The sequence below is a fragment of the Vombatus ursinus genome, unplaced genomic scaffold (genome assembly GCF_900497805.2).
Source record: "Vombatus ursinus unplaced genomic scaffold, bare-nosed wombat genome assembly UNPS02014768.1, whole genome shotgun sequence".
NCBI classification, from domain to species: Eukaryota; Metazoa; Chordata; class Mammalia; order Diprotodontia; family Vombatidae; genus Vombatus; species Vombatus ursinus.
Window position 1 is genome coordinate 25,395,360 of NW_020954546.1, and position 25,371 is coordinate 25,420,730.

At 49.5% G+C, this 25,371-nt stretch overlaps 1 protein-coding gene across 1 annotated transcript in view; it reads right to left on the reverse strand.

Annotated features, from left to right (window-relative positions):
- ANKRD13B (ankyrin repeat domain 13B) overlaps positions 1–23,896 on the reverse strand; it is a 26,399-nt gene extending 2,503 nt beyond the window's left edge. The window contains exons 1-11 of the mRNA XM_027862321.1: positions 23,789–23,896; positions 10,998–11,133; positions 10,464–10,588; positions 10,289–10,334; positions 9,043–9,186; positions 8,331–8,520; positions 8,149–8,215; positions 7,105–7,186; positions 2,014–2,078; positions 670–800; positions 301–458 (exon numbers count right to left, since the gene is read on the reverse strand). Of these exons, the coding sequence (XP_027718122.1) occupies positions 301–458; positions 670–800; positions 2,014–2,078; positions 7,105–7,186; positions 8,149–8,215; positions 8,331–8,520; positions 9,043–9,186; positions 10,289–10,334; positions 10,464–10,588; positions 10,998–11,133; positions 23,789–23,896 (1,252 nt within the window). The remainder of the gene's footprint in view (positions 1–300; positions 459–669; positions 801–2,013; positions 2,079–7,104; positions 7,187–8,148; positions 8,216–8,330; positions 8,521–9,042; positions 9,187–10,288; positions 10,335–10,463; positions 10,589–10,997; positions 11,134–23,788) is intronic.
- Positions 23,897–25,371: the final 1,475 nt, after the last annotated feature.

Consider the following 25,371-nt stretch of genomic DNA (forward strand, 5'->3'; position numbering starts at 1 on the left):
GGGAGACAGAAAGACAGAGAGAATGAGATGGAGAGAAAGAGAGGAGAGAAAAAAAGGGGGCAACAGAGAAAGGGGGAAGGGAAGAGAGACATAGAGATAAAGAGACAGAAAAACAGAAGAGAGAAGAGGAAGACAGAGAGGGGGAAGGGAGGGAGAGAGAGTCCCACATTAAGATGCCCCAAGGTGTGGAAGTGGTCCTTTAGTGCTCAGCACTCCCCATAGCCCCTCGACCTCAGGCTGGGGTAGGGGGGCAGAATTGAAAGGACAGATTGGCAGGGGAGAGAAGGGAGGTGCACTCACCAATCTTGACAGGAAAACCAGGAGGCAGGCGCAAGGTGATGAAGTCTCGAAGCTTGGCAAAGAGGGCGTTGCTGATGGCCATGAGGTCAATGATGGGAGCTACCTGCTCACACAGGGACAGGGGGTGCTCCTCACACAGCCACAGCTTGGCTTTGAACCTGGGGCACCAGACCCCCAAGGTGAGATGGAGGATGGAAATCTTAGGGAAGGGTCACCCCTCAACTTATCCTCCCTGTTCCCCCAACCCCAGCCCTGTTCATCCCCTAAGCCCAAACCCCCCGCCCTCTTTCCCTGTCCCACGTCCCTTCTCAAGGAGCCAGCCCCCTGCCTCCTGACATGCTCAGAGCCTGGGAATCAAAGTGTCCTCACTTCTGGGTCTTGGTAGTGAGCTCCATGGGCCGCCCCATGTCCCGGTTGCCAAGTTCGAAGCTGGGGTTGAAATATTCCTCTGCAGTGATGGCGGTGGGGTTGGTATGGCTCAGTGTCTGAGTGATCAGGGTCTGTGCCAGGAAATCAGTTCAATTCATTCCAATTCAAACAGCATACACATGGGACCCAAAGATCCTGGTGCCAGAACTGGAAACACCTTCCCAGGCTATCTCGTCCAGACCCCTCATTTTACTGATGAGGAAACTGAGGCCCAGAGAGTTGAACTGACTTTCTCAAGGTCACACATATAATAAGTGTCAAAGGCAGAATTTGAACTCCGGTCTCTGATGCCAGAGGCAGTGCTCCCTGCATTTCAAGGCACTGTTTTTGGTTATGATATGAGAAGACCACAGTGAAATAATCCCAGCCCTCAAGGAGTTAATATGCTACTGTGGGGGTGGAGGGCACAGGGTAGAAAATGAAAGAACAGAGAAGCAAATATAAAACAAATACGGCACAATTTGTGGTGGGCATGGGGCCAACAACTAGGGGAACCAGGAATGGTTTCCGGTAGAAATTGGAGCTTGAGTTTGATGAGAGTTAGGGCCTCCATGATGGGGAGTTTAGGAGGAAGGGAAGGCCAAACATAGGGCACAGCCTATGCAAAGGAACAGAGGTGGGGGATGGAAGGTGATGGAAGAGGAGCAGCCTATATCAGGCAGAGTGGCATAGGCCAGCAAGGCCAGAGCATAGGGTGCCGGAGGGTGAGGAGTATAAAGTAAGCAGATTGCAGAAGGCATTAAAAGCCGCAGCAGGTGGTATTTTATCCTAGAGGCAACAGGGAGACTCCTAAGCAAAGGCGTGGCATGGTCAGACCTATTTTAGGAATTAGCAGTTTGGTTGCTCCGTGGAGGCTAGATTGGTACATCAGACAAAAATCCCACCTCCACCTGCCAGGATCCCCAAGCTGGGCTAAGCGCAGTCAGGGGCTAGATTTCCCCTCAGCCTCACCCAACGTACAATCAATCAATCAACAAGTATTTACCAAGCTCTTACCACATACCAGACACTGTGCTCAGTGCCAGAGTACAAAGAAAGACAAAATCAGTCCTTGCCCTGTCCTGCCTTCCGGGCCACCATCAGGCTAACATAGCCCGTAGGCATCCGGGAGTTCTGGAGTTGAGGGGAGGAGAAGAGTAGGATCGCAGCAGGCTGTCGGGGGATGAGGGGAGGCCCTAGAACAGAAAGTCTCCCCAAGACTTCCCTTCTGCCCTGCCCCCACACTCACACGGTCAGTGTCACGTGGTCACTTCCAGGCATGCCCTTCCCCAATATGGCACTCACCCCATTATTGGGCCCCCCGTGCTGCTCAGCGATGCCCAGGAAGGACTGCAGTGGGGTCTTGCTCCCTGCAAGAGACAGAGGTCTCATCACATAGGCAGGTACCACCTGTTCCTACCTACTCCCCTTGGCACCCAGGCCCTGCGAGGTCTGTGGCAGGAAAGCAGAGACCAAGACCAGAATTAAGTCCAAAACAGAAAGCAGAAGGGCTGCCAAGATCCCTCTCAACTCTGCTATTCTATGGTTCTATCCCACACTGGGCAAGGCAGGCCTAGGAGTGGAAAAGGGCGTCTTTGGGCTGCCAAAGGGCCAGGAGAGAGCTGAAAACAGCTGCCTTCCACCTCCCCGAGACTAAGAGAAACGAAAAATTGCCATCATGATTTTTAATGATTGCTGGCCATAAACAGTGAAACTAATAACTGGTGGCTATAATGAATTTGTCTTGGGGGCAGCATGGTATAATGGATAGAGTGCTGGACATGACAGTCAAAAAGACCTGGGTTCTAGTCCTACCTCAGACACGTCCTAGCTATGTGATCTTGGGAGGGTCAATAAGGCAACTGAAGCAAGAGCCTCAGTTTCCTCATCTGTAAGACAGGGATAATAATAGCCTGCATCACAGGGTTGTTTTGAGGATCTAATGATGTAACAGGAAAGTCCTTTGAAACCTAAAAGTGCTATGTACATTTCATCTATTGTTGATTTTGTCATTCTCATCTTTAATTTGATGGGACTTCAGAAAACAATGTAGTGCAGGTGAAAAAATGAGCATTTTCTATAACTCAAGACAAATATTAATCCTTTTTCTTCCTCAGTTTCCTCCCAGAGTTGTTTTGAGGCTGAAATGAGGTATATTTGTACAGTGCCTGGCTCATAGCAGTCACTTAATACACATTTGTTTCCTTCCTTCATCTTCCGTAGGTTCACTGAAAGCATCCTCAGGACAGCTCCAATAGTAGACAGGAAGGGGATGATGAGGACTTCGAGTTTCCACCATTTCGATTACTTCTGTGAGGTCTCTCTATTTTAAAAGATTTTCACTTTATGTAGTTTGGAGGTAATGAGTATTAAGGGAAGTGATGGCTATTGAAAATGTTGGTCTAAGTCAGGATTGTGTCTAGATGATTGTGGGCAATGCTCTTTTCCAGGGTTGTCTTCTAGCTCCAGTACAGTTTATTTGGCTCAAGAACATTTGGGGGTTTGTATTTAAAGAACAGGCATTTGTAATTTGTTCAACTCTCTCGACCTCAGTTTCCTCATTTGTAAAATGAGGCACTGAATTTCTATGGGGCAATATTGTGTCCCAGTGATTGTGGGCAATGCTCTTATTTGGGTTTAGGTACAGTTTGTTCAGCTATACAGTTACACACCAGAGAGCTGCAGGTGTAGAATTCTTACAACTTTATCTAAGTATTTCATATGCACTAAATACCATTTCCTTGCAAAATCTGCATCTATCCATATGGTTGAGCTCCTTATGGGCGGCCTTTCTGCAATTTTTAGTGGTTCTGCCTGAGTCCCATATAATCATTGTAAACTCCATTTCTGAGGGAAAAAAAATCCATAGGACTTAGCCACTTATTCATTTCTTCCTTTTTGATAGTATTTTGGATTGAGTTTATGTGGCTGTCACCCATGGAAGATCTTTTGGTTCCACACTAAGATCTTAGCCTTTAGAAGCTCTATCCAAAGGTAACCCAATATTGGTCACATTCCAGAAGTATTTAAAGTTTTAATTGGATTAGCATGCAATCTGAGAACTTTTATCAATCCTACCCCTTTTTTTTGACAAAGACCTCAACTTCCCCATCTCAGAACTAGATAAATCTAACCACAAAATAAATAAAAAAGAAGTTAAGGAGATGAATAAAATTTCATCTGTTCATCTTTCTGTGACTACCTTAGGGTGGTAAGCACTGTGTTTTCATTAACACTGTACAGGTTTTTGTTCAGATCATTTTTAAAACTGTTGTGCATTATTTGGAACTATGCCCAAAGGGCTATAAAAATGTGCATACCCTTTGACCCAGCAATAGCACTTCTAGGGCTATATCCCAAAGAGATCACACAGATGGGAAAAGGACCTACATTTACAAAAATATTCATAGCAGCTCTTTCTGTGGTGGCAAAGAATTGGAAATTGAGAGGATGCCCATCAATTGGGGAATGGCTGAGCAAGTTGTGGTATATGAATGTGATGGGATACTATTGTGCTATAAGAAATGATGAACAGGCTGACTTCAGAAAAACCTGGAAAGACTTGTATGGTCTGATGCTGAATGAAGTGAGCAGAACCAAGAGAACGTTGTACACAATAACAGCCATGTTGTGTGATGACTAATATTGATAAACTTAACCCTTCCTGGCAATACAAGGATCTAAGACATCTCCAGAGGCCTTGTAATAGAAAATGCTATCCACACCCAAAGAAAGAACTATGGAAGCCGAATTGTTATTTTTTTTCTCTTCTGTTGAGTTTTGTTTCCTCTTTCTGATGGTTCCTCCTGTTGATTTTAATTTCTACTTACAACATCACTAAGGTGAAAATATGTTTAATATGAATGTAAATGTATAGCCTATATCAGATTGTGTGCTGTCTTGGGGAGGCTGGTGGGGAGAAAGGGGGAGAAAAATTTTAAACTCAAAAGCATATGGACGTGATTATTGATAAATCAGAAAAAATTAATAAAAAACTGTTATGCATTTTATTGTACTAAAAGTGCACACTGACTTATACTGCAAAGGTGTTCATTGCTCTAAAGTTGTTCTTCCTATTGAGCTTCTATTCAGGGTAATAGGAATCCTAGATTCAGAGCTGGAAGGAACCTCAAAGAGTACCTTGTCAAACCTCCTCATTCTATAGAGGCGGAATATGAGGCCAAGGGAGATTTAAATGACGTAGAATCATAGGCTCATGGATCTAGAGCTGAAAGGAACCTCAAAGGTCCCTTGTCCATTACCCTCATTTTACAGATAAGGAAACTGAGGCCAAAAAAGGCAAAATCATTTTTTAGATCTTTAGAGTTATTGCCTTCATTCACTGGTTCTGTTTGACCTCCATAATGAAGCTAAAAGCTTTGAGTCTCTATTTTTTCTCAATACAATTTAAGAATTTTTATACTCATTCACCCCAAAGATCTTTTTATATCACTGGAGAAAATTTCTGTGCGACAAAGAGGCTGTGGAATGGATTTTTTGATGGAGCCATATAATGGCTCCATGCATGTCATCCATGTATATGTATCAAGTGACTAATATTATTATAACTTCCCATTCAGATGTCTTGAAACTTGAATCTCAGACTCTGCCACTTACTACCTGGGGTAACCTCAGGTAAGCCGCTTCACTGCTCTATGCCTCAGCCTGCTCATCTATGAAATGAAAGGGTTATGAGAAGACGTATGAGAAGACATTCCCACTCCACCCAATTGCAGAAGCCCATAAATGTTATATGCTGCACGTTTTCAAACTTTTTGGATCTATTAATGAGTTATGCTAATTTTTCCTTTCTTCTCTTTGTTTTATTTGTAATGTGGAATTGTTCTCTGGAAGGGGAAGGGGGAAGGATAGTGGGGGAAAATACGGTGATCTTAAAAATGAAAAAGGGACAACAATGAAAACCTTTTCTTATAAAAGAAAAAAACTAAAAAAAATGAATGGGTTGGATTCCAACGTCCCTTTCACCTTGATCTTATTATTCTGTGACCTCTTTGGGCCTCATATGTATATGTAAAATGAGGGGGTTGAACTCAGTGACCACTAAGGTCCCTTCCACCTCTAATTCTAAGATGCTATGATAGTATCTGATTCTTACCACATCCCTGTGGCATAAGGACAACAGACAATAATATTTTAAAATTTCAACTACAGCTCAAGTGTTGGGGTATAGGGGGAGTTTGGCAGGGAGGGAAGAGGGCAGAAAAAGGGTGACCCAGACTCCCCAGCCAAAACCCTTCTATGATTTGAGTAAATGGTCTCTGAGAGCAGCCTGAAGCCAGCCTACTGAGGAGCCTCTCCAGTCTTTGGGGCACTGGTCCACAGGCATACAATCCTGGCTGTGGCCAAGGCATCAGTGGAAGCCACTCCAATCTGCAAGGATCTACCCAAGCTTGCCCTCCACTGGCACAACATTCCAAACCAAGAGTTAACTAACTTTTTATTGTCACATACCCCTTTGGCAGTCTGGTAAAACTTGTGGACCCCTCCCTAGAATAAGATTTTTAAATGCATAAAATAACATATCTAAGATTACAAAAGAAACCAATTATATCAAATTACAATTATCAATTAAAAAAAAAAAAACAAGTTCATAGACCCCCAAGATCCCTTGTTGTAGAGCCATGATAATGGAGGGGACTTTCATGGAAGAATTTTTTTAAAAAACCTGACATCCCTTTGGAGTTTCAAGGTTGCAAAGCATTTTATAATCACCTTTAATCCTTGACAAAGTCCTGCCTGTAGGTAGTGCAGGTATTATTATACCCATTTTACAGATGAGGCAGGAAACTGACATCCAGAGTTAAAGAGATTTGCCTAGGCTGACAGAGCCAGGACTGAAATCCAAGTCTTCTGACTCCAAATCCAGCACTCTGGGGTTTCCCTGGAGTCCTTTAAGGTTCAGCTCAAATCCCATCTTCCTTTTCTCAGGTCACTCTCCCTACCCCAGCTACTAGTGCCTGCCCCTCTCAATTACCTATTTCTTTTGTATATACCTAGCGATTTACAAGCCATCTTCCCCATTAGACTGTAAGCACCTTGAGGGCAGGAACTGTTTTCTTCCCTTTCTTTGTATCTCCAGTGCTTAGCCTGGCACACAGTAAGCACATAATAAATGCTTGTTGACTGGTTGACCATGCTAGGACGCCTCACAATTATATTCCCCGTTTCCGACGGGATAACTGAGACTCAGAAAACTAAGGTCATTTAATTAGTCAGTGGCAAGGTTGAGGCTGGATCCTTCTCTCCTGACTCCCTCACTCAGGGCCTCTTCCACTGGACCACAGTGAGCCCTTGCTGGGATCCTAGAAGCCACCGCCAGAGGGAGCACGGGGATCCGCCCACCTCACCCAGGCCCCCTAGGCCTCCCACCATTACCTTTCATCTTTCCTTTGTGCTGTTCTGATAAATGCTCTGTCCGTGTTCGGGTGATGAGCTCCACGTTGGATGCACCATACACCTGGCACAAGTCAGAGCGGAGTTCACACACAGATTCTCCCACTCCCTGATTCTCCTCCCTACCCACTCCCTCACCCACAAAGTGGGCTTCCCACCCACTTCTCCCCACCCACTCTCTCCCTGTGGGCTTCCCACCCACTTCCTAAAGGACAGCAAACAAGTGGCCTTGTTGCAGGGCTAGAAGGGACCTGGAGAGGTCATATGGTCCAGTCCCCTGCCTTCACAAGATCATCAGTAAATGCGATTAGACTCTAAATTCCTGCAAGGCAGGGACCTTCTCTCGTCTTTGCACAGCTTAGCACAATGCACCTGTGATTTCATCCGTGTTGGGAACTTGCTGGTACCAACATGGCAGATGCTTAATTTTGTTGAATGAATAAATGAATGTCTCAGTAATGAACCCTCACACGCGTGGGTATAGGAGCAGCCTTTCTAAAGTGCAGCAAGGTGGGCAATGCCAGCAGTGCTGGGAAAGGGGCGAGATGTGGAATCATCAGGCTCAGCTACGTCACTTACCGCCTTCCTGACCTTGGACAAATCTCCAATTGTCTCTGGCCCTCAGGTTCTCCAACAGGGTTAGACTAGACATTCCCCGAGGTCCCTTCCAGTTCTAAAATCTATTCTATGAACCATTATCCCCACTTTATAGATGGGGAAACTGAGCTCAAGAATGGGGAAGTGACTTACTGAAGGTCTCGCAGTTAGTCAGTGACAGAAGAAGCACCCAAGTCCCCATACCCTGTCCAGTGCCTTTTCCATTAGATAGTGGGCTCCCTGCCCTTCATTCATTCAATTCAGTCAACATTTATTAAGCACTTACCATGTGCCAGGCACTGTGCTAACACTGGGGATCCAATAAGAAGCAAAAGACAGTCTCTGTCCTCAAGGAAGTCCCTCTCTTGCCCCTACTGAGGGCAGGCCCCAGGTGCCCTTTCTGTGCCCAGCCACCTGTGTGCCTCTCACCTTGGCCTCATAGCCGTTCACCATTTCCGTCTTCTCGCTGCGCCAGCCCAAGATGCCTGTCTTATTTCTGGAGAAGTAGAGGGTTGTAGAGACTGGCTGGAGCCCTCTGAGCACTGGGGACCGGAGGAGCCCCCCCCCCCCCCCCCCCCCTTCCTCTCCCTCCTCCCCTCCCCCCTCCCCACCTCTCAAAGGAGATGTTCTTGGTGTCCAGCTGAGTGGTAACCACGGGTGCAGTGAGGCGGCTGAGCACTTGCTCTTCCGTAGGCTGGACAGCGGCCAGCAGTACGTCACGGTCGTGGGCAGCCAGCGCCAGGGTCTCTGTGTAGACCACTCGCCGGTCATGGTCAATCTCCATCACCACTGCACTTGTGTCTGCTCCAGAGGAGAGAATGGATAAAACATCAAACTGAGGAGGGGAGGGCAAGTAACCTGGGAGTCTTCCCTCCCCATGGCCTTTGGGATGCAGGAGAGGACACAGACCACCCCCCTCTACCATGCCACCCCTCCCCCAACTAACACTCACGCATTATAAATTAATTTCATTCATTCATTCATTCAGTGGACATCTATTAAGTACCTACTGTGTGCCACGCACTATTAGATGCTGGAGAACCAGACAAAAATGAATCCGTTTGCCCTCAAGGAGCTTACATTCTATTGGTAAGAATGTCCTGGGGATGAGTTCCCATCCCAGGAGATGGGTTGCATACCTGGTACAGTTAGTCAATAAACATTTATTAATAAGTGCCTACTATGTGCCAGGCACTGTGTTAAGCACAGATCCATGTAAAATGCTGGCTGTTCTAGGACTTAACCCTGACCCTCTGCTCCTCCCCCATCTCTTTCCCCTCCTGACCCATCCCTCTCCTCCTCCTGTCCTGTCTTAGGACTGACCTTGGCCCCTGAAGACGAAGCTACGGTTTCCTCGCTGCCACGTCATGTGGTCAAAACCAAGGAGCGTGGTGTCCACTCGAAGGTTCTGCCCACTCTTCCAAACCTTGTAGGTGTCGCTGGGGCAGATCTTAGACACTAGGGGCACTGGGGAGAGGAGACCTACCCATCAGGGGTCTGGGGCCTGAAGTTTCTGGGCAACATCCCCTCCCACCTCTTAGTACTACTCAGTCCAGGGAGCAGTGGGCTCTTCCCAGAAGTCAGTGGGAGGCAGACCCTCACTCCTATGAACACATCCCACACAACCTTAGCCATCCATCCCAAGCCAAAGTGTGTGGGCAGTGAAATATTAGGGAGAGGTTAAGCAGCTGCTGAAAGAACATTCCCCCAAATACACCTACCACCACCCTACCCAACCAGATTGTAACTAACAGAAAATACTACCGAGGAAAGAGTATTCAATTTAAAGCCTGGGGACCTGGGTTCAAATCCTGGCTCTAACATCGTATAACCTTGGCCTTGATCTCTCCGGACGTCAGATAAAATGAGGGGGTTTCATCTTGTGATGGAGAAGTGGTGGATATAAGATGCAGAGTGAGACATACATTTTTGGACATGGCCAACGTAGGAATTTCTTTTTCTTGACTATGCATAACTGTTACAGGAGTTTTGCTCTTCTTTTTTCAGTTTAATGAATTAATGAGGGTTTATTATTCAGACATTCAGTTATTCATTCAACAAATGCTCCTTAAGCGTCTTCCATATCTACACCAGAGCATTCTTTACGCTGCTGGAATCATAGGTCGTCTCCTTCCATTGGGGGAGGGGCAGAGAGAAAAATTAATGCTTTTTAATGGAAAAAAAAGGGGGAAACAAAATAAAATGAGGTGATTGGACCAGACGCCCTCTGAGACTCCTTCCAGCTCTCAATCTGTGACTCTATGAATGAACAATGAACATGGGGGTCAGACCCGAGTGTGGGCTCATGACCCAGCTCTGCTACTCCCCAGCTAGGCAGGTTGTGTCTGCTCTCTGGGTGATTTTACTCCCCTCTAACAGTAGTGGGATGGCCTAAATGATTCTGAGATGCCCTTTCAGCTCCAACGTTCCTCCAGGATCCTGTAGCTTGATGCCCTGGCTGCCAGGAGCCCAGAAGGCCTCGGGACAATGGCCTGTCCCTAACAGACAGGAATCAAGGGCAGGTAAGGCACTAGCCCCCCCCCCCCCAGTGCTGGACAGTGTGACTCACCCCAGCTGGTGAATTCCCACTTCATTTCCACGTAGAAATCCTGGGCCTGGGCCAGAGGAGACAGGAAGAGACAGCTGGGTTTGTTGAGGTAGGATTGGGTGGGAGGAAGGGAAGAGGAAGAAGAGAAGGATGAGGGGGAGCGGGGATGGAAGGATCAGGGGAAGGCTGGGGTTACCTTTCGGAGTTTCTCCAAGAGCACAGGCACGCCTGCCAGCCTCTTCACAGCCCGCTGGTAGTCCCGGTACCTTAACACAAGCTGTACCAGTTCCAGATCTCGGGTGCTCACGGCCTCCTGGAGCACTGGGACAAGGGCAAGTGTGGGGGGGGTCACTGAAGGTCCCAGGATCTTAAGCCTAGAGCTGGAATGAATCCCAGAAGGCACCTAGCCCAACCCCCAACCCAGACCCTAACCACCACCATTTTACAGATGCAGAAATGAGGCCCAGAGAGGGTAGGCAATTTTCTCAAGGTCTCACAGGTAGTAAGCATGGAGGTAGGATTTGAACACAGTCCTTGACTCCAGAATCAGAGTCTTTCCATCACAGTATGGTACCTCCAACTCAGATAAGAATAGAGCAGGGTCTGGGCCAGAAAGTGGCGGCTTCAAGGCAGAACAGCCAGAGCTAGGAAAGGCCAGTGCCTTCTAGGAGTGGGCAGTGGAGAGACAGGGACTGTCCTAGGGAAACGGGAGGGAAGGAAGGGAGCACACCTGTCCAGCCACTGCGGTTCTCTCTGCCCACGTCTGCTCCGTGCGCGAGGAGCACCCGGGCACACTCCAAATGCCCCAACGTGGTGGCCAGATGCAGGGGAGTCCGGCCTCGGGGGTCCAGCTGCTCAATGTCCACCTGAGAACAAACGCAGGCTTACTTTCCTCATTTGGCCACTCACCCCTGACTCCCAAGTCAAGACAGGCACAATCCTCAGCGATCTATCATGTGGGGAGCAGAACTCAACTGCTCTTGATTTGGGTTCCAGTCCTGATCTTGCCATTCAATAGCTATGTGACTCAGAGCAAGCCCCTCCCCGCAGCTGAATCTTGGTTTCCTCATCTGTAAAATGGGATAATAATCCCCACCAGGCTGTGCTCACAGGCTTGCAAGAACCAAATGGGTCAGCAGATACCTACGTGCTTTGAAGAGCTACTCAGAAAACTTGAGAGCAGTTGAGCATAAATTAGACATAGACCAACAGAAATCTCACACCATATACCAAAATAAACTCCAGATGGACCCATGACTTAGAAATAAAAGGTGACATCATAAGCCAATTAGAGGAGCAAGGAAAACATTACCTGTCAGATCTAGGGCTAAGGGGAGACTCGGAGACCAAACAACTCACAAAAGGAGCACAGAGAAGAAAATGGACAAAAGTTTTTGCACAAACTTAATACAGTTTAAATTAGAAGGGAAATTAGAAAAAAAATTAAGAAATTTGATTCCTTAATAAACATCTCTTGTTTAACTTTTTAAAATATGTAAAACAATACCATTTATGTCACTAGTTTTTCTTCTGTTTCGGATAATATAGTTATCTTTCATAAAAATACATTACTTATGTTAATATTTAATGAGGTTATTATTATTTTAAATAAATATTTTAAAATAAAATTCAAAGGGAAACAGGTAACTGGGGGGAAAAATGTCTTTTCAGTCAATTTCTCTGATAAAGGTCTTATATCCAAGATGAATAAGAAACTGATTCAAATATAAAAGACTAAGAGCCATTCCCCAATTGATAAATGGTCAACGGATATGAACAGACGGTTTTCAAAGGAAGAAGTCCAACCAATCAACAACCATATGGAAAAAAATGCTACTAATCATTAGAGAAATGCAAATCAAAGGAACTCTAAGAAACAGAATGTGGAACCCCACATCTAGTAGATTGGCAAAGATGACGAAAAAGGAAAATGACAAATGTTGGAGGGGCCGGGCAAAAACAGGCACATTAATACATCATTAGTAGATCTGTGAATTGGTCTGGCCATTCCAGAATGCAATTTGGAACTATTCCCCCAAAGTCATGATTCTGAGTCAGCTGCTGCCCTCTTAAATCTCTACCCCCGAAGAGAGTAAAAAAGAAGGAAAAGGACCCACGCTGCAAAAATATTTGGGTCAGTTCTTTTTGTAATAGCCAAAACTTGGAAATGAAGGATGCACCTACCTCTTGGGGAACAGCTAAACTAATTTTGGTTTGTGAATGTAAATGGGACATGATTGTGCCATAAGAAATGATGGAATGGAGTTTCTGAGGAAACTGGGGAGACCTCCATGAGCTGATACAGAAGGAAATGAGCCAAATGAGAACAATCTCTACAATGATAACAGAAAAACAACTCGGAAAGACTTTGGAACTCTGGCAGAGGCAGAGCACTGAAGGTGAAACGGACTGCCCGCCTCCCACCAGAGGTGGTGGATTTAAAATGCAGGAGACAGACATTTTTAGATGTGGCCAAGGTGAAGGTCTGTTTTGCTGAACCGTGTATATTTACCATAAAGGTTTTATCTTGCAGGAGAGAAAGATAATAAATGATTATAAAAATAAGCAAATTAATTTTTAAAGTCATTTAAAAAACCCCACTATTGTATGCCTACTGAAAAGATTAAATTTAACTCAATCTAGTCTGTCCCTCTCCATGCCCTTAGTCATGTAACGGAAATTGTTCCTTCCCACACCTGAGGAGAGGAGAGGTGATTTCTAAGTAATAGATGTGCCCTCAGAATGGGAGCTTCCAGGTGGGGGTCAGGTGACTATTCATTAGTAGTAATAGCTAAGAGCTCTATAGTGGTTTAAGGTTTGCAAAGAGCCTTAAGTATATTACCCCATATGATCCTCACAACAGCTCTGTGAGGTGGGAGCTACTATTATCTCCATTTTACAGGTGAGGAAACTAAGAAAGAGAAGGGTTAAGTGACTTGCCCAGAATTTACCCGTTAGTGTCTAGGGCAGGACTTGAACTTGTGTCTTCCTGACTCCAGACCCATTGCTTTATCCACTACTCTCCTTAGATGCCTTATTCATTACTGTCTTCCATCCATCCATCCATCCATCCATCCATCCATCCATCCATCCATCCAACCATCCATCCACCCAACCATCCATCCATCCATCCATCCATCCATCCATTCATCCAACCATCCATCCAACCACCCATAGATACATACATGCATACATGCGTGTACTTAATAAGCATTCATCACATGCCTGTTACCTGCCAAGTTCTAGGGACACAAAGACAAAAATTAGATAGTTGCGTTACTTTTTTTTTCATCTTTGTCACAAAGGAAGCCTTGTTGGGTGGGTGGGCAGGAATATCTTTGAAAATGAGTTTGACATAAAAAACAAAAAGCATCAATAACTTTTAAAAATATTAATGATGGTAAACATTGTTCCTGTCCTCAAGGAACTTACATTCTACTGAGTGTGTGACATGTACATAGCTAAAAATTATAAACAAAGGAACAGGGTGGGGGAGTAGTTAGAAAAGCATCACACCACCCCCAGGAGGTAGCACTTGAAGGAGAACAGAGTAGCAAGAGGTAGAGGTGAGAAGGAAGGGCATTCCAGGCACAGGGGACAGCCTGTGCAAAGGCATGGAGATTGGAGATAGAATCTTATGTACTAGGAACAGCAAATAGGCCAATTCAGCTGGACCATAGAGGTCATGAAGGAGAATATTATGTAATCAGCCTAGAAATGCAGACCAGAGCCAATCTGGGCAAGGCTTTAAAGGCCAGACAAAGGGGTTTGTATTTGAGCCTAGGGGCAGTAGGGAGCTCTTGGAGGTTCTCAAGCAAGGCAATGACATAGTCAGACCCATGCTTTAGGGTCACTCTGGAATCCTAGCTGGGGCAGCCAGGGACAGGAGATGCTCGGTACTTTATTCCAGGCTGTCTGGTGCTCTCTGCTGTCCCCTCCTCCCACCTCACGAGGGCCTCCTGAGGCTGAGGAAGGAACAATGCCTCCCCCACCATTTAAAATGGAAAAAGCTTCTATTCATTGCCCAGGGAATGTGGCTAAATCTGGGGGACCAGGATGGGGAGGGAGGAAGGAATCTTACCCTGAGGGCATGGCACTAACCATAAGAACAGAAAAAGGGCCTCCCAGGTGCAGGCTCAGCAGAAGGTGTGATGCTAATTCAGGGAGGGGGACATGAGAAGAAGGGGGAGGTGGCAGAGGGCAAGAGATGCCAGCGACATCCACTCTTGCTCCTCCATCTATCTCTCCCTTCTCTGTGCACAATTATTCCCACAGCCCCATTGCCTTTCTGGTCCTGGCACAGCAGGGCACCAACAAAGTCTTAGAAAGGATGGCAGTAGTGATGAGGCATGTAGGTCCTCCTCCCCCACCCGGGCATCTCCCATGCCACAGCTGCCCAGGCTGTCCTGCGTCCCAGGGCAGCCAGCAGCTGGCAGTTGCTACGCAGAAGGCCAGAGGCTGGTGCTGCCCTCTCCTGAGAGGTGCCAGGAAGAAGCCTCCAAAGGACCCCTTCACCATTGCCCTAGAGAGAGCCCAGCCCTAGGCAAATGTCGCCTGGCACTGCCTTCCCCACAAGCCTGCCTCCCCAGACAAAGGCCAGGGAAACCCTGGCTGGCTCTGACTTTAGCAAAGGCATGCCCCAAGAGGAAGATGAATCTCTCCTTCTCTCTCCCCCGTACCCCTAGAGCCACTCAAGTTGTGTCACAGGTCACAGAGCTCTTGGCAAGGCTGCCCCTGCCCCAAACACCACCTGGAGCCTTGGGAGTTACTCCCCATCCCAGCAGGCAGGGGGGCCACCATTCTGCTCATCCCCAAAGGTTTTGCCATAGGGACTGAGCTCTGCAGGTTGCAGGTCACTAGGCCCCAGGCTGGCATTTTGCAGAGCCACCTAGGGCACATCCCCTCCATGCACCATCTCTACCCTGCCCTGCCCTGCCTGCCAACCCCCTTCAAGAAGGAGAAAGTGCAAACAAGGGGGGGGAGGGGTGCTCAGAGTGAGTCCTGCTCAGCCACTGATCTGAGAGGATCAGGGCCAATTGTGGAAATGCCATCTCACCCAGAGCCTAGGTGAGAGCATTCATTAAACACTTTTACAAAGGCAAAGAGAAATAATTAATTGCCAGAATGAAAAGACTTCTGGCAAGATGGCACACCCTGGCCTCCCTGATGCGCCCAAGGGACAAGGCAGGAGACCCAGTAGGGAGGTTCCCAAAGCACCTCTCTCCTTGGGGAGGCAGGAATTCTGGGAGCTGGAACCCTGCTGGGCAGAGCACCTTCCCCAAGACCCAGAGAGACCAGTCTGCCCACGTACACGCACAGATCCAGATACTAGATCCAGATCTGGAAGGCTCCTTCCGGGCCTTCATGTCCCACCCACTCGTTTTACAGAGGAGGAAACTAAGTCCCTTTCAGGGATTTGCCCAAGGAAACTCAGTCGGTAAGTGTCTGAAGCAGGACTTGAATCCAGAGTTTCCTGACTATAGGTCCAGTGCCATCCACTAGGCCAGTGCAGTCAAATTCACATAGAAAAGGATCACTGGACCGTTCCCCAGCACCATAATACACACGTATAGGCCAGGGACCATGGCATGCATGTACATGCATGGGTATACATGTGATATGCCTGCCTGTCATGGCTGCATATACAAAAACCTGCCTAGGTATGTGGCGTGCCAGCCAAACCTACAATGTACTTATGGCAGCACAATCTACCCTATACATGCATGACCCACACATGTAGGTAACATGCATGTAGGCACAGGTATGTGTGCACATGTGTATATGCGCAGCAGGCAGACTTATTTCAGTAAGTCTATAAGATACACAACAGCATGCCCATGTCCACATACATGTATGCTATCCCATGTAACAGCAGATGTCAACATGCATGGCACCTGCATACAGGTTTATGTATACCAGAATTCACGTTGCATTGCCTGTGCTCATCTGCACACAGCAGGCACCCTCCTGCACAGAAAGGAGCCCTGGGCTACAATTCAGCACACCAGGACTCTAGTCCGGGTTAGGCCGCCGACCGTGCGGTTTTGCACAAGTCACCTCTATTCCCTGGGCCTCAGTTCCTCCTCCGCAAAATGAAGGGGTTGGATGAAATCAAGGACAAGATCCCACCTAGATTCTTTCTACAGACACAGAGCAGCAAACATGCTTGTACATACACTGGCACATGAACATACAATGCTCCTGATGCTTACGTATGTGTGACCCTGGGTAGGTCACTACCCTCCCTGAGCCTCAGTTTCCTCAACAGTAAGGTGGGGTGGGGGTGGAGGTGGTCTAGACGGCTTCTGAGATCCGTTCTTCAGGATTTGCTCCCGAGGAGGCCAAATGGAGACTAAAACTAGCCGAACCCCACCCCTGAGGCCCAGGACCATCCCCCCAGAACCCCTCAAGGAGGCAGACAGCCTGCTCTCCCTCCAACTCCCTCCTGGGTGCACCAGACCTGACCTGGAATTGTCAATGCTTCTATCTATCCCTTGGCAGGGATCAACCAATCAGGCCCCAGTCCCAGGGTCCAGGGGACTGATGCCTCAAGGCCTGGGGGGTGGGCGGGAGGGAAGGAAACCTTACTCATCCTCTCCCTTGGTAGAGTCTTCTGTCCCTCTTCACACCATGCTGGAGTACCAAAAGAATGTCACAACTGGAAGACCACTCTCTAAGGCCTAGGACCTCGATTTACTTTGGAGGAAACTGAGGCCTGGGGAGGTGAGAGGGTGTCATTCAATGAAAGTTATTAAACAAGCATTTATTAAGCACTTACTGTATCTGAAGTACTAATAAGACTTCACTAGGGTCCTACAGCTAATCAGTGTCAAAGCAAGTCCTGGACCCCGGGTCTCATCTCTAGTTCAGACTCTTTCCATTACAAAGGCCAGGAGCTTCTTAGGGATCCATAATCCTGTTTATACAGTGCTTTAAGGTTTATAAAGAAGTTGTAAGTATCTGCACCCCCATTTTACAGATGGAAAGCCTAGCTCTCAGAGAGGGTAAGTGACTAACCCAGGGTCACACAGCTAATAACCATAACCCAGGTTTTACTGTCTCCGTTTTACATGTGAGGAAAATGAGTGATTTGCCCATGGTCATGGTCACCCGAAAGGCAGAACAAGAGGACCTGAAGGGTGGAAGCTGGAACAGATACAGGAAGAACTCTCTCACTGGCCAAAGGCTGTCGTTTATAAGAACTCAGGACTCATATCCAAGACTGTATATCCACCTTGGGCATCACTCTGCTGTAGAGGTCCTGGGGGATCTTCAGACATGCCCCCCAATTAATCATCCTCTCCATCTCCTCTGAGCCTGATGGTCTATGGCTGGGGGCACCTTGGCTCAGCCTGGTATTTCTAATAACTGCCTGTTAGAAGGGAAGGAATAAGGCAGGTTCCCCTTGGAGCAGTCAAAATAGAGACCAGAATGATGTCTTAAGTGAAGGGGAAGGCAATAGGAGCTGGGGGGGAGGGGGAAGATTTGCTCACCGCTGACTTCCTAGTGAGGGGAGGGGAGCACTGGGGGATGCAGAGAAGCCCCACCCTCAGACCTTTCTAGCTTGGGTATGGTGACTTCCAGAAGTACCACCCCACCTAGGTACATCGGTCTCTTTCCTTTCTATCCCAAGGGGACATTGATTTTTGGTTTCTGGGGTTTGTGGCTGGCTCCCTCTGACCTCTTAGCTGTGGTGACAGCTCCATATCCAGGGTTGGTCGGTTAGGATGTACCCACCCCCTACCAGCCAAGAGTCTCCTGGGCATGTGGGGATGTGTTTATGCTTTCCCCTCCCCCACTATCTTGGATAGCTGGAGGTCCCCAGATCAAAATCCCTCAACCTACTAAGCCAGAAGGGTTAACAGCCTCTAAGGTAGGATAGCATGTACATAGCGCTTAAAGATACAAAGTGCTTTACATATGTTATCTCAACAACCCTGGGAGGTAGATGCTTTTATCTCCATTTTACAGATGAGGAAACTGAGTCAAAAAGAAGTCAAATGACTTGTCCAGGGTCACACTGCTAGGAAGGAGTTGGATTTTTGAACTCAGGTCTTCCTAACTCCAAGGCCAGCACTCTATTGAGAAAAACCAGTATAGGTGAGAGTTGGGATGGGGGCAATCTGAGACTGAGTATAGGGCAACTCTCTCTCTAACAGCCCCATTTCTGAAGCTTCTGCTGTGTATGTGCAAGGCAGAGTGCTGGCCACTGGGGATGCAAAGACAGGAATGAAATATTCTCTGTCCTTAAGGAGCTTCCATTCTACTGGGGCAGGAGGGAGGGAGGAGTTGGGGAGTAACCTGTAAAGGGAGAATAAGAAAACATAAGATAATTTGGGGAAGAAGAAAGAACAGCTAGAGAGATCGGGAAAGGCTTTGAGTGGGAAGTGCAACCTCCTACTCAGAATTCCAAGGAATCAAGGGCAGGGGTGGGGGGGGGAAGAGGAGAGAGCATTCTAGGCATGAGGATTGTCTATGCAAAGTCAGAGGGGACCTAGTCTAGCTCCCTTCAGCACAGCTTCCATCCCAGAAAGGAAGGCAGAGAGAAAGGGAAATCAAAGGAAAAAGAAAGGGAGAGAAAAAGAGACTGAGGGGGATGGGACAGAGAGAAGTGGAAAAAGAGGAAGAACAAGGAGAAGGAGAAAGAGAAACAGATGGGGAAAAAGGACAGAGAAAAGAAATAGGAGAGAGAAGAGAGAGAAAGGGCTAGGAAGGAGAAGGAAGAGAAACAGAGAGAATGAAGGGAAAGAGAAAAGGAATAAAGAGAGGGGGGAGGGAGTGTGGGGAAGAGGGAGAGAGGGAGAGGGGGAGAGAGAGAGAGAGAGAGAGAGAGAGAGAGAGAGAGAGAGAGAGCACACATCCAAGGTAGGCCTTCTGGACCTTACTGAATCTTAGGTGAACTGGGGCCCCTCCACCTTCCCCATCTGTCCCCATTGGAGCTGTCCAGCGCTCCTTTTTCCAAAGCATCACCAGAGACACAGAATTTCAAGAACCAGGACAATGTTCTATGGGTTGATGGGAATTTCAGGACTTTGCCAGTCCTAGAGAAGCTGGCACCACCACTGCCCTTCAGTCCTGGGATGGACAGCTTAGCAGGAGTAAAGTCCTTGCCTTGGCTCCACTCACCCCCCAACATCCATCCTGACATGAGTGCCAGCCAGGATGAAATGGCCAAGTCATCCAGTTGGTCAACAAACATTTATGGAGGGTTTCCTGTGAGTACTTCACCCCGGACCCCCATTCATACCTGGAGTCCATTAACTTAGAAGCCAGGATGGGAGAGAGGGAACAGGGCTCGATTTGGAGCTAGAGGACCTGGATTTGAAATCTGGCTCCAACACTTAGTAGCTGTGGGACTTTGGGCTTGTCACATGACCTGCCTGAGCCTCAGTTTCCTCCTCTGTAAAATAAGAGGGTTGGACTAGATGGCTCTGAAATTCCTTTCAGCTCTCTTGAGGTAGGATCGTCTGAGCTACATCTCAGAACCCAGGGAACGTTTCTCTCTGCTCCAAAGCCCATCAAATCTTACCTTCCCCTTCCCTAGGGAGCTGCCAGGTCTGCCCACAGGCTGTCCCTCTCCACTGGGATTTTCTTGGAGCCAGGAGGTGTCTGTTATGCCAAATTGGAATAGGGAATCCCTGTAACTCTGTGCCCAGAGTGGCAAGGGCAGGGGCCTGGCTCTGCCCCTCGGTGGGCAAGGTCAGAGTTAAAGTTGGAATCAAGAGACAAAGGGCTCTGAACCTAGGATGGAGAAGTCATCAACCCATACTGGGACTCTAGGGACTACCAGGAATTCCCCACTCCCAAATCCATCCTGGAGGAAGCTATATCCTCTCTAATTATCTCCCCACTCTGGGGACACCCTTGGGATGGTAGGTGAGAGGGAAAAAAACTGGCTTTGACATTAGAACACCAGAGTTCCAATCCTGCCCCTATCTCTTACTACCTGTGGGACTTCAGGTAAGTAACTTAACTGTTCTGGGCCTCAGTTTCCTTTCCTGTAACATAAGTAGCCTAGATCAGATGAACTCTAATGTCCTTTCCAGTTCTGTATCTATGACCCTTCAGATCCCTTAGACATTGCTAATTGGCTTCCTAGGGATGGACCCAACTTGCCTGCTTAGGGGCAGGGGTCCCACTGTGCAGGAACATACCAAACCCCTGGTCCTGAAGGAGGCTGTGTCCTGCCATATCCACTGTTCCTCTGAAGCTCAGTGAGGGGTAACCTCTGTCACTGCCCTATATTTCTCTGGCCTCGGAAATCGGATCGTCAGCTGGTGTCCATTTCAAGGAAACACCAGCTCAGCATGCAAAAGGGAGATCTCGACTGTTTCTGAGCGTAGTCCTGAAAGAAGGGAAGAGAGTTTGGGATAAGGGCCCTTTGCAGTCTGTTCTCTCTAAATTGGTTCTTACCGGCTCCCTGCTGGCACCCCCACCCAACCCCAGGCAAGGTGGCTGACTCTCAGCTACAGTTTATGTGGGCAGAAGAGATGAGAGAGAAGTTTGGGTAGAAAGGCGTCTCTAGAACTGGTCTCAGGCAATCCTACCTTAGACCTCCATCAGTGGCAGGACCATGCTCAATGCAGATGCAAAGGATTGTGGAATGGGACACCTTGAGATTCCAGAAAGACACATTCAAATCCTACCTGAGACACTGACTGCTTGTCTGACCCCAGGCAAGTCACTTAATCTGGATGACTTCCAGTTTCCTCGGTTTCCTCATCTGTAAAATGGGCATACTAATAGCACCTACCTCCCAGGGTTGTTGCAAGGACCAAAAATATACAAAGTGCTTTGCAGACCTTAAAGTGGTACAAAAATGTTATTATTCCACAACTAGCCTTGGTCAGTTCCTCCCAGAGTCTGACTTACATCCCTCCTACTGCAGCTCCTACTCTCAGGGTAGGACCTCTTGTCTTGCCATTGGGGGTAGTCAGGGCACCAAGCAGTCTGAAGCCCCCTGAGACCCATCCTCCCAGCCTGCTGCCCTCCAAGCTAAGCAGGTCTCTGCTTCTGCTTGTCTGATTTCCAGGCCTTTCACCAGGATAGAATCTATATTTTCCAGCTTGTCTTCTCTGAGGAGGTGGGTCTGGGATAAAGCCAGGGCATGGGGCCTGCCCTCATACCCCACCCCTGGCTTTGAGGTGCTGCAAAGATCACCTTCCCCTTTCTCCCTTCAGCAGCATACTATTAGGTAACACCCCAATTCTGAGATTGTTGTTGCCCAGACAACCAATCCCTGACACCCCCCTCCCCCACACACAACTATAGGATTAAAGAAACCTCTCTACCCATGGCCCTTAGGGTCCTGCTGTTCATAAACTAGAGTCTCCCTGGGGAAGGTTTTGTTTTTCCTACCAGAGGAGACAAGGAGGGAGGGCAGGTTTCACTGCTTCTCCTCTCAACCTGAATCCCAAATGGAGTCGAAGTCCAGGGACCTCACTCCTGACTCCACCTCATCCCCCAAACTGACCCAGGAAGGGCATGGTCTGAGGCCTGCTTCTAGATGCCCCTTGGTGAGTTACACCATAGGGTGACTAGGCTATCCAACTTTGGAACATCCAAGTCAAGTCCACCCATCTCCCATTCAGAGGCCTACACAGGAGCTGCACTGACAAGCAGTTAAGGGTAAGGGTGGCTGCAACGACCATTCCCCCACAGCTCCCTACCGGGAGCCACAGATCAAAGGTGTGTCCAAGCCCAGAACCCTGGGAAGGGAGACGCCCACCTGCAAAAGGGAGCATTGAATGAGGAAGCCAGAGATGAGAAGGGCCCCTAATATACCCAGCCGGGGAATGGCCACAGCTGACCCTCCCCCCAGTCCTGTGGCCAATGAGGTAGGCAGTTCTCCCTCTCTGATATTCTGGTGTCCCCCCCTTTTTTTTAATCCTAGGAAGAAGTGTCCAGAGACTCCGAAAGCTCATTGGGTTAGCTCTAGGGCTGAAAAGGGTCTCTGAGGCATCTAGTCCGATATCTACCCCTAAAAACCACATCCACTCACCCTGCCGGCCCAGCTGTCAGCCTCTTTTAGAAGCCGGGGAGCTCAGACAGACCTACACTTTCCCTTCAGCACTAGAATGAAGCCAGGTCCTAAAGAAGATCTTCAGGAGGGGAAAGAAATCGGGGTGGGGAGGACTCCGTACACCCTACACCCCACCCCCAGGGAACACCTCTAAGATTAATCTCAAGGTAGAAGGATCTTGGGTCTAAGGAGACCCCCGGTGTTCCTCTCCCACCAAAACTCAAGAAGCAAGGAACACAATAGAGGAAGGTCTCTAGAGGGACCTCTGACCCTGTCCACACCCAGAGCATCTCTCCAACCCCCAGGGTGGCTTGGTGAGGCGGCTGAGTCGCAGCTGTTCCATCTTTCTCCCATATTTCTCTGGGATCTCAGTAAACAAACCCCGGAGAGGTCCTTCTGCGTGAACCCTACCACTCCACGCCCCAATGAGAGAGACCAGGAGGGAAGAGGTTAGGTGATCAAAAGGAAGGGACAAAGACCGGAGGGGGCCAGACGGCTAGGAAGGAAAAGGGATCGCAGGCCGCCGCCGCCGCTGCCGCCGCCTCCCCCCCCCCACCTTTGTTAAGTTGCAGCTTAGGTCGTGGGGGCTTCTTCCACTCTAGCTTCGTTCTGACTGAACTCAGGCTTCAAGAGGGGGAGGAGGTGAATGTAAACCTCACCCTGCCGTCTTCCGTGTTACCCACCTAGCCTTCTAGTGGGAGGTGATGGGAAAGGGGTATCATGTGCCTATCACCCCAGCTTCTGGTGACCTGAGGTTCCGAGCCCAAACACCTGCAAATAATCGGGGCGGGGGCTTGGGTGAAAATCGGGGTAAGGACCAGGGGTCCTGGCAAAAGGGACAAGAAGGTACCTCGAGCGCAAGGACCCTTGGGCAGCTCCCACGGGCCACGTGGGGGCCAAGGCCGTATTTTCCGGTGTAAATACGCCGGTTTCACGGGCTGCCTCTCCAGCCGCAGCAGCGTGGCTAGGGCCGCTCCCTAGACAGCCCCCTCCCCCTAATAAGCACACACAAAAGCCCCCAGCCGCGCACAAAGACAAGTCGCCCGGGTGTGTGTGTTGCCCTTCCTCTCCCACGCAGGGGGACTTCCCCGGGGGCGAAGTGTCGGGACTGACAGATCGACACCCGAGCTCCCCGGCTCTGCTGCCGCCGCGCCGCACCGCGCCCCGTGTGCGTGGCTGCTCGGGACGTGGGGGGGAGCAGCCACGACGCCCCCGACGGCAGCGCCCTCCTAGTCAGCCGCCCGGCCCAAGCCCCCGGGCCCTCCAGAGCCCCCAGCCCTGCTCGTCGCCTGCACCTGCCGGGCTCCCCCTGCCCGTTCTGTGCCCCCCGCCCTGCCTGGAGCAGCCAGCCGGGCAGGAGCCCCCGGCCCTCCAGAGTCCCCCAGCCCTGCTCGTCGCCTGCACCTGCTGTGTGCCCCCCGCCCTGCCCGGAACCGTCAGCCCGGCTGGAGCCCCCAGGCCCTCCCGGAGCCCCCCGCCCCGCCAGGGCCCCCACCCACCTGGCCGCCGCGGACCTCTCTCTCAAGCTCTCGGTAACGGTTGTGCCACACCAGGTAGTGCAGCGGATATCTGCCCTCCGGCCCCTTCCTGGCGGCGGAGGCGATCATCCTGCCCTCCGCATGCCGGGGCCGCCTCTCCCGGCCCGGGATGGGGGGACGGGAACAGAGACTGGAAGCTGGGGGCGCGGGGCCGGCTGCAGAGCCTGCTCTGGAAGCCCGGCGACGGGCGGCTGCACGGGCATGTGCCTGGGGAGGCAAGCGGGCGGCGAGCGAGCGCCGGCGGAGGCGGGCGGAGGGGGGCACGGCGGTGGCGATGCGGGAGGCGGGGGAGCGGATTCCCAGCGTCCCCGGGAGGAGAGGCGAGGAGGAGGAGGAGAGGAGAAGGAGGAGGAGGAAAGGAGGAGGAGAAGGAGGAGGAAAAGATGAGGAGGAGGAGTGGAGGAGAGGTGGGGGGGGGAAGAAGCACCAGCCCTGGGTTACCAGCACTAGGCAGCGCTGTTCGAGTTCTTTGCCTCTCCTCCCACACCCCTGCACACAAAGGCAGCGCTACAAGGAGGGAGGAGGGGGGAGAAGGATCAGGCACCCGGAGGAGGAGGAGAAAGGAGGAGGCAAGCGGGGGGCCCGGCCCTGGTGGGCAGTGAAGGCATCCCAGCGGGCAGAGGAAAGAGCAGCCCCTCGCTTTGCCCAGGAACACACTTCCTCTTGGCATGGCCAGCGCAAATGCCAGCCCCTTCCTCACCCCCTCTCCCCAAAGCAGTTGGGGGCCCGGGAGCCCCCGTGTGTGGTAGGGATGGAGGGGGGCACCCTGGTGCTGGAGGCGTAGCCAGTCAGAACCAAGAGTCTGAGGTCTCGCTGCATCATGGGAGTTGTAGTCCTCACCCCCCCTCAACTCAGCTCAAGGGCTGGCAGGTGAAGGGGGGGGCAGAAGACATCCCTACCATGCCAACCTCTCCTCCCTTTCCCTTCCCTCCTGAAGCCTTGCCCTCAGAAGTGGGGATGGAGCTTTCAGGAAGACTATCCAGGATGGATAAACTAAGGTGGGGCCCCAGGACTGGAGCAATATTCCAGAACATCTTGGTATAAGATGGCGCTCCCAATGCCTTTGGGAGCAAACAATACATTCCTCCTGAGTGGAAGTAGAAGGTTTAGTAGACCACAAACCTGAATCTTTGTCAATTAGTTCTGAGCCTGCTGGGAGAGGTCCTGTGACCCATTGAGTCAGTCAGCCCTGGATTCAAATACTGCCTCTGACACGTGCTGAATGTGTGACCCTGGGCAAATCGCTTCACCCATCAATTCTGTAGGGCTAGGCAACTTTCTCAAAGTATACGTAGCAGAAAAGGGGCCAGCCTACTTTTGTGGAGGGAGTTTCTTCCCCTGGGAACCATCATCTATGAAATCACAGGTCCAACCCTTTTCTGTATGCCCTTCCCTGAACACTAAACTGAATACCATAGAAGTCATTATAATAGAGACCTTTAGGGACAATTTAGATCATTGATTTAGTACTGGAAAGGAATTTAAAGGTCAGAAGGTCCAAATCCTACATTTTACAAATGAGAGAACTGAGGTCCAAAGAGGTT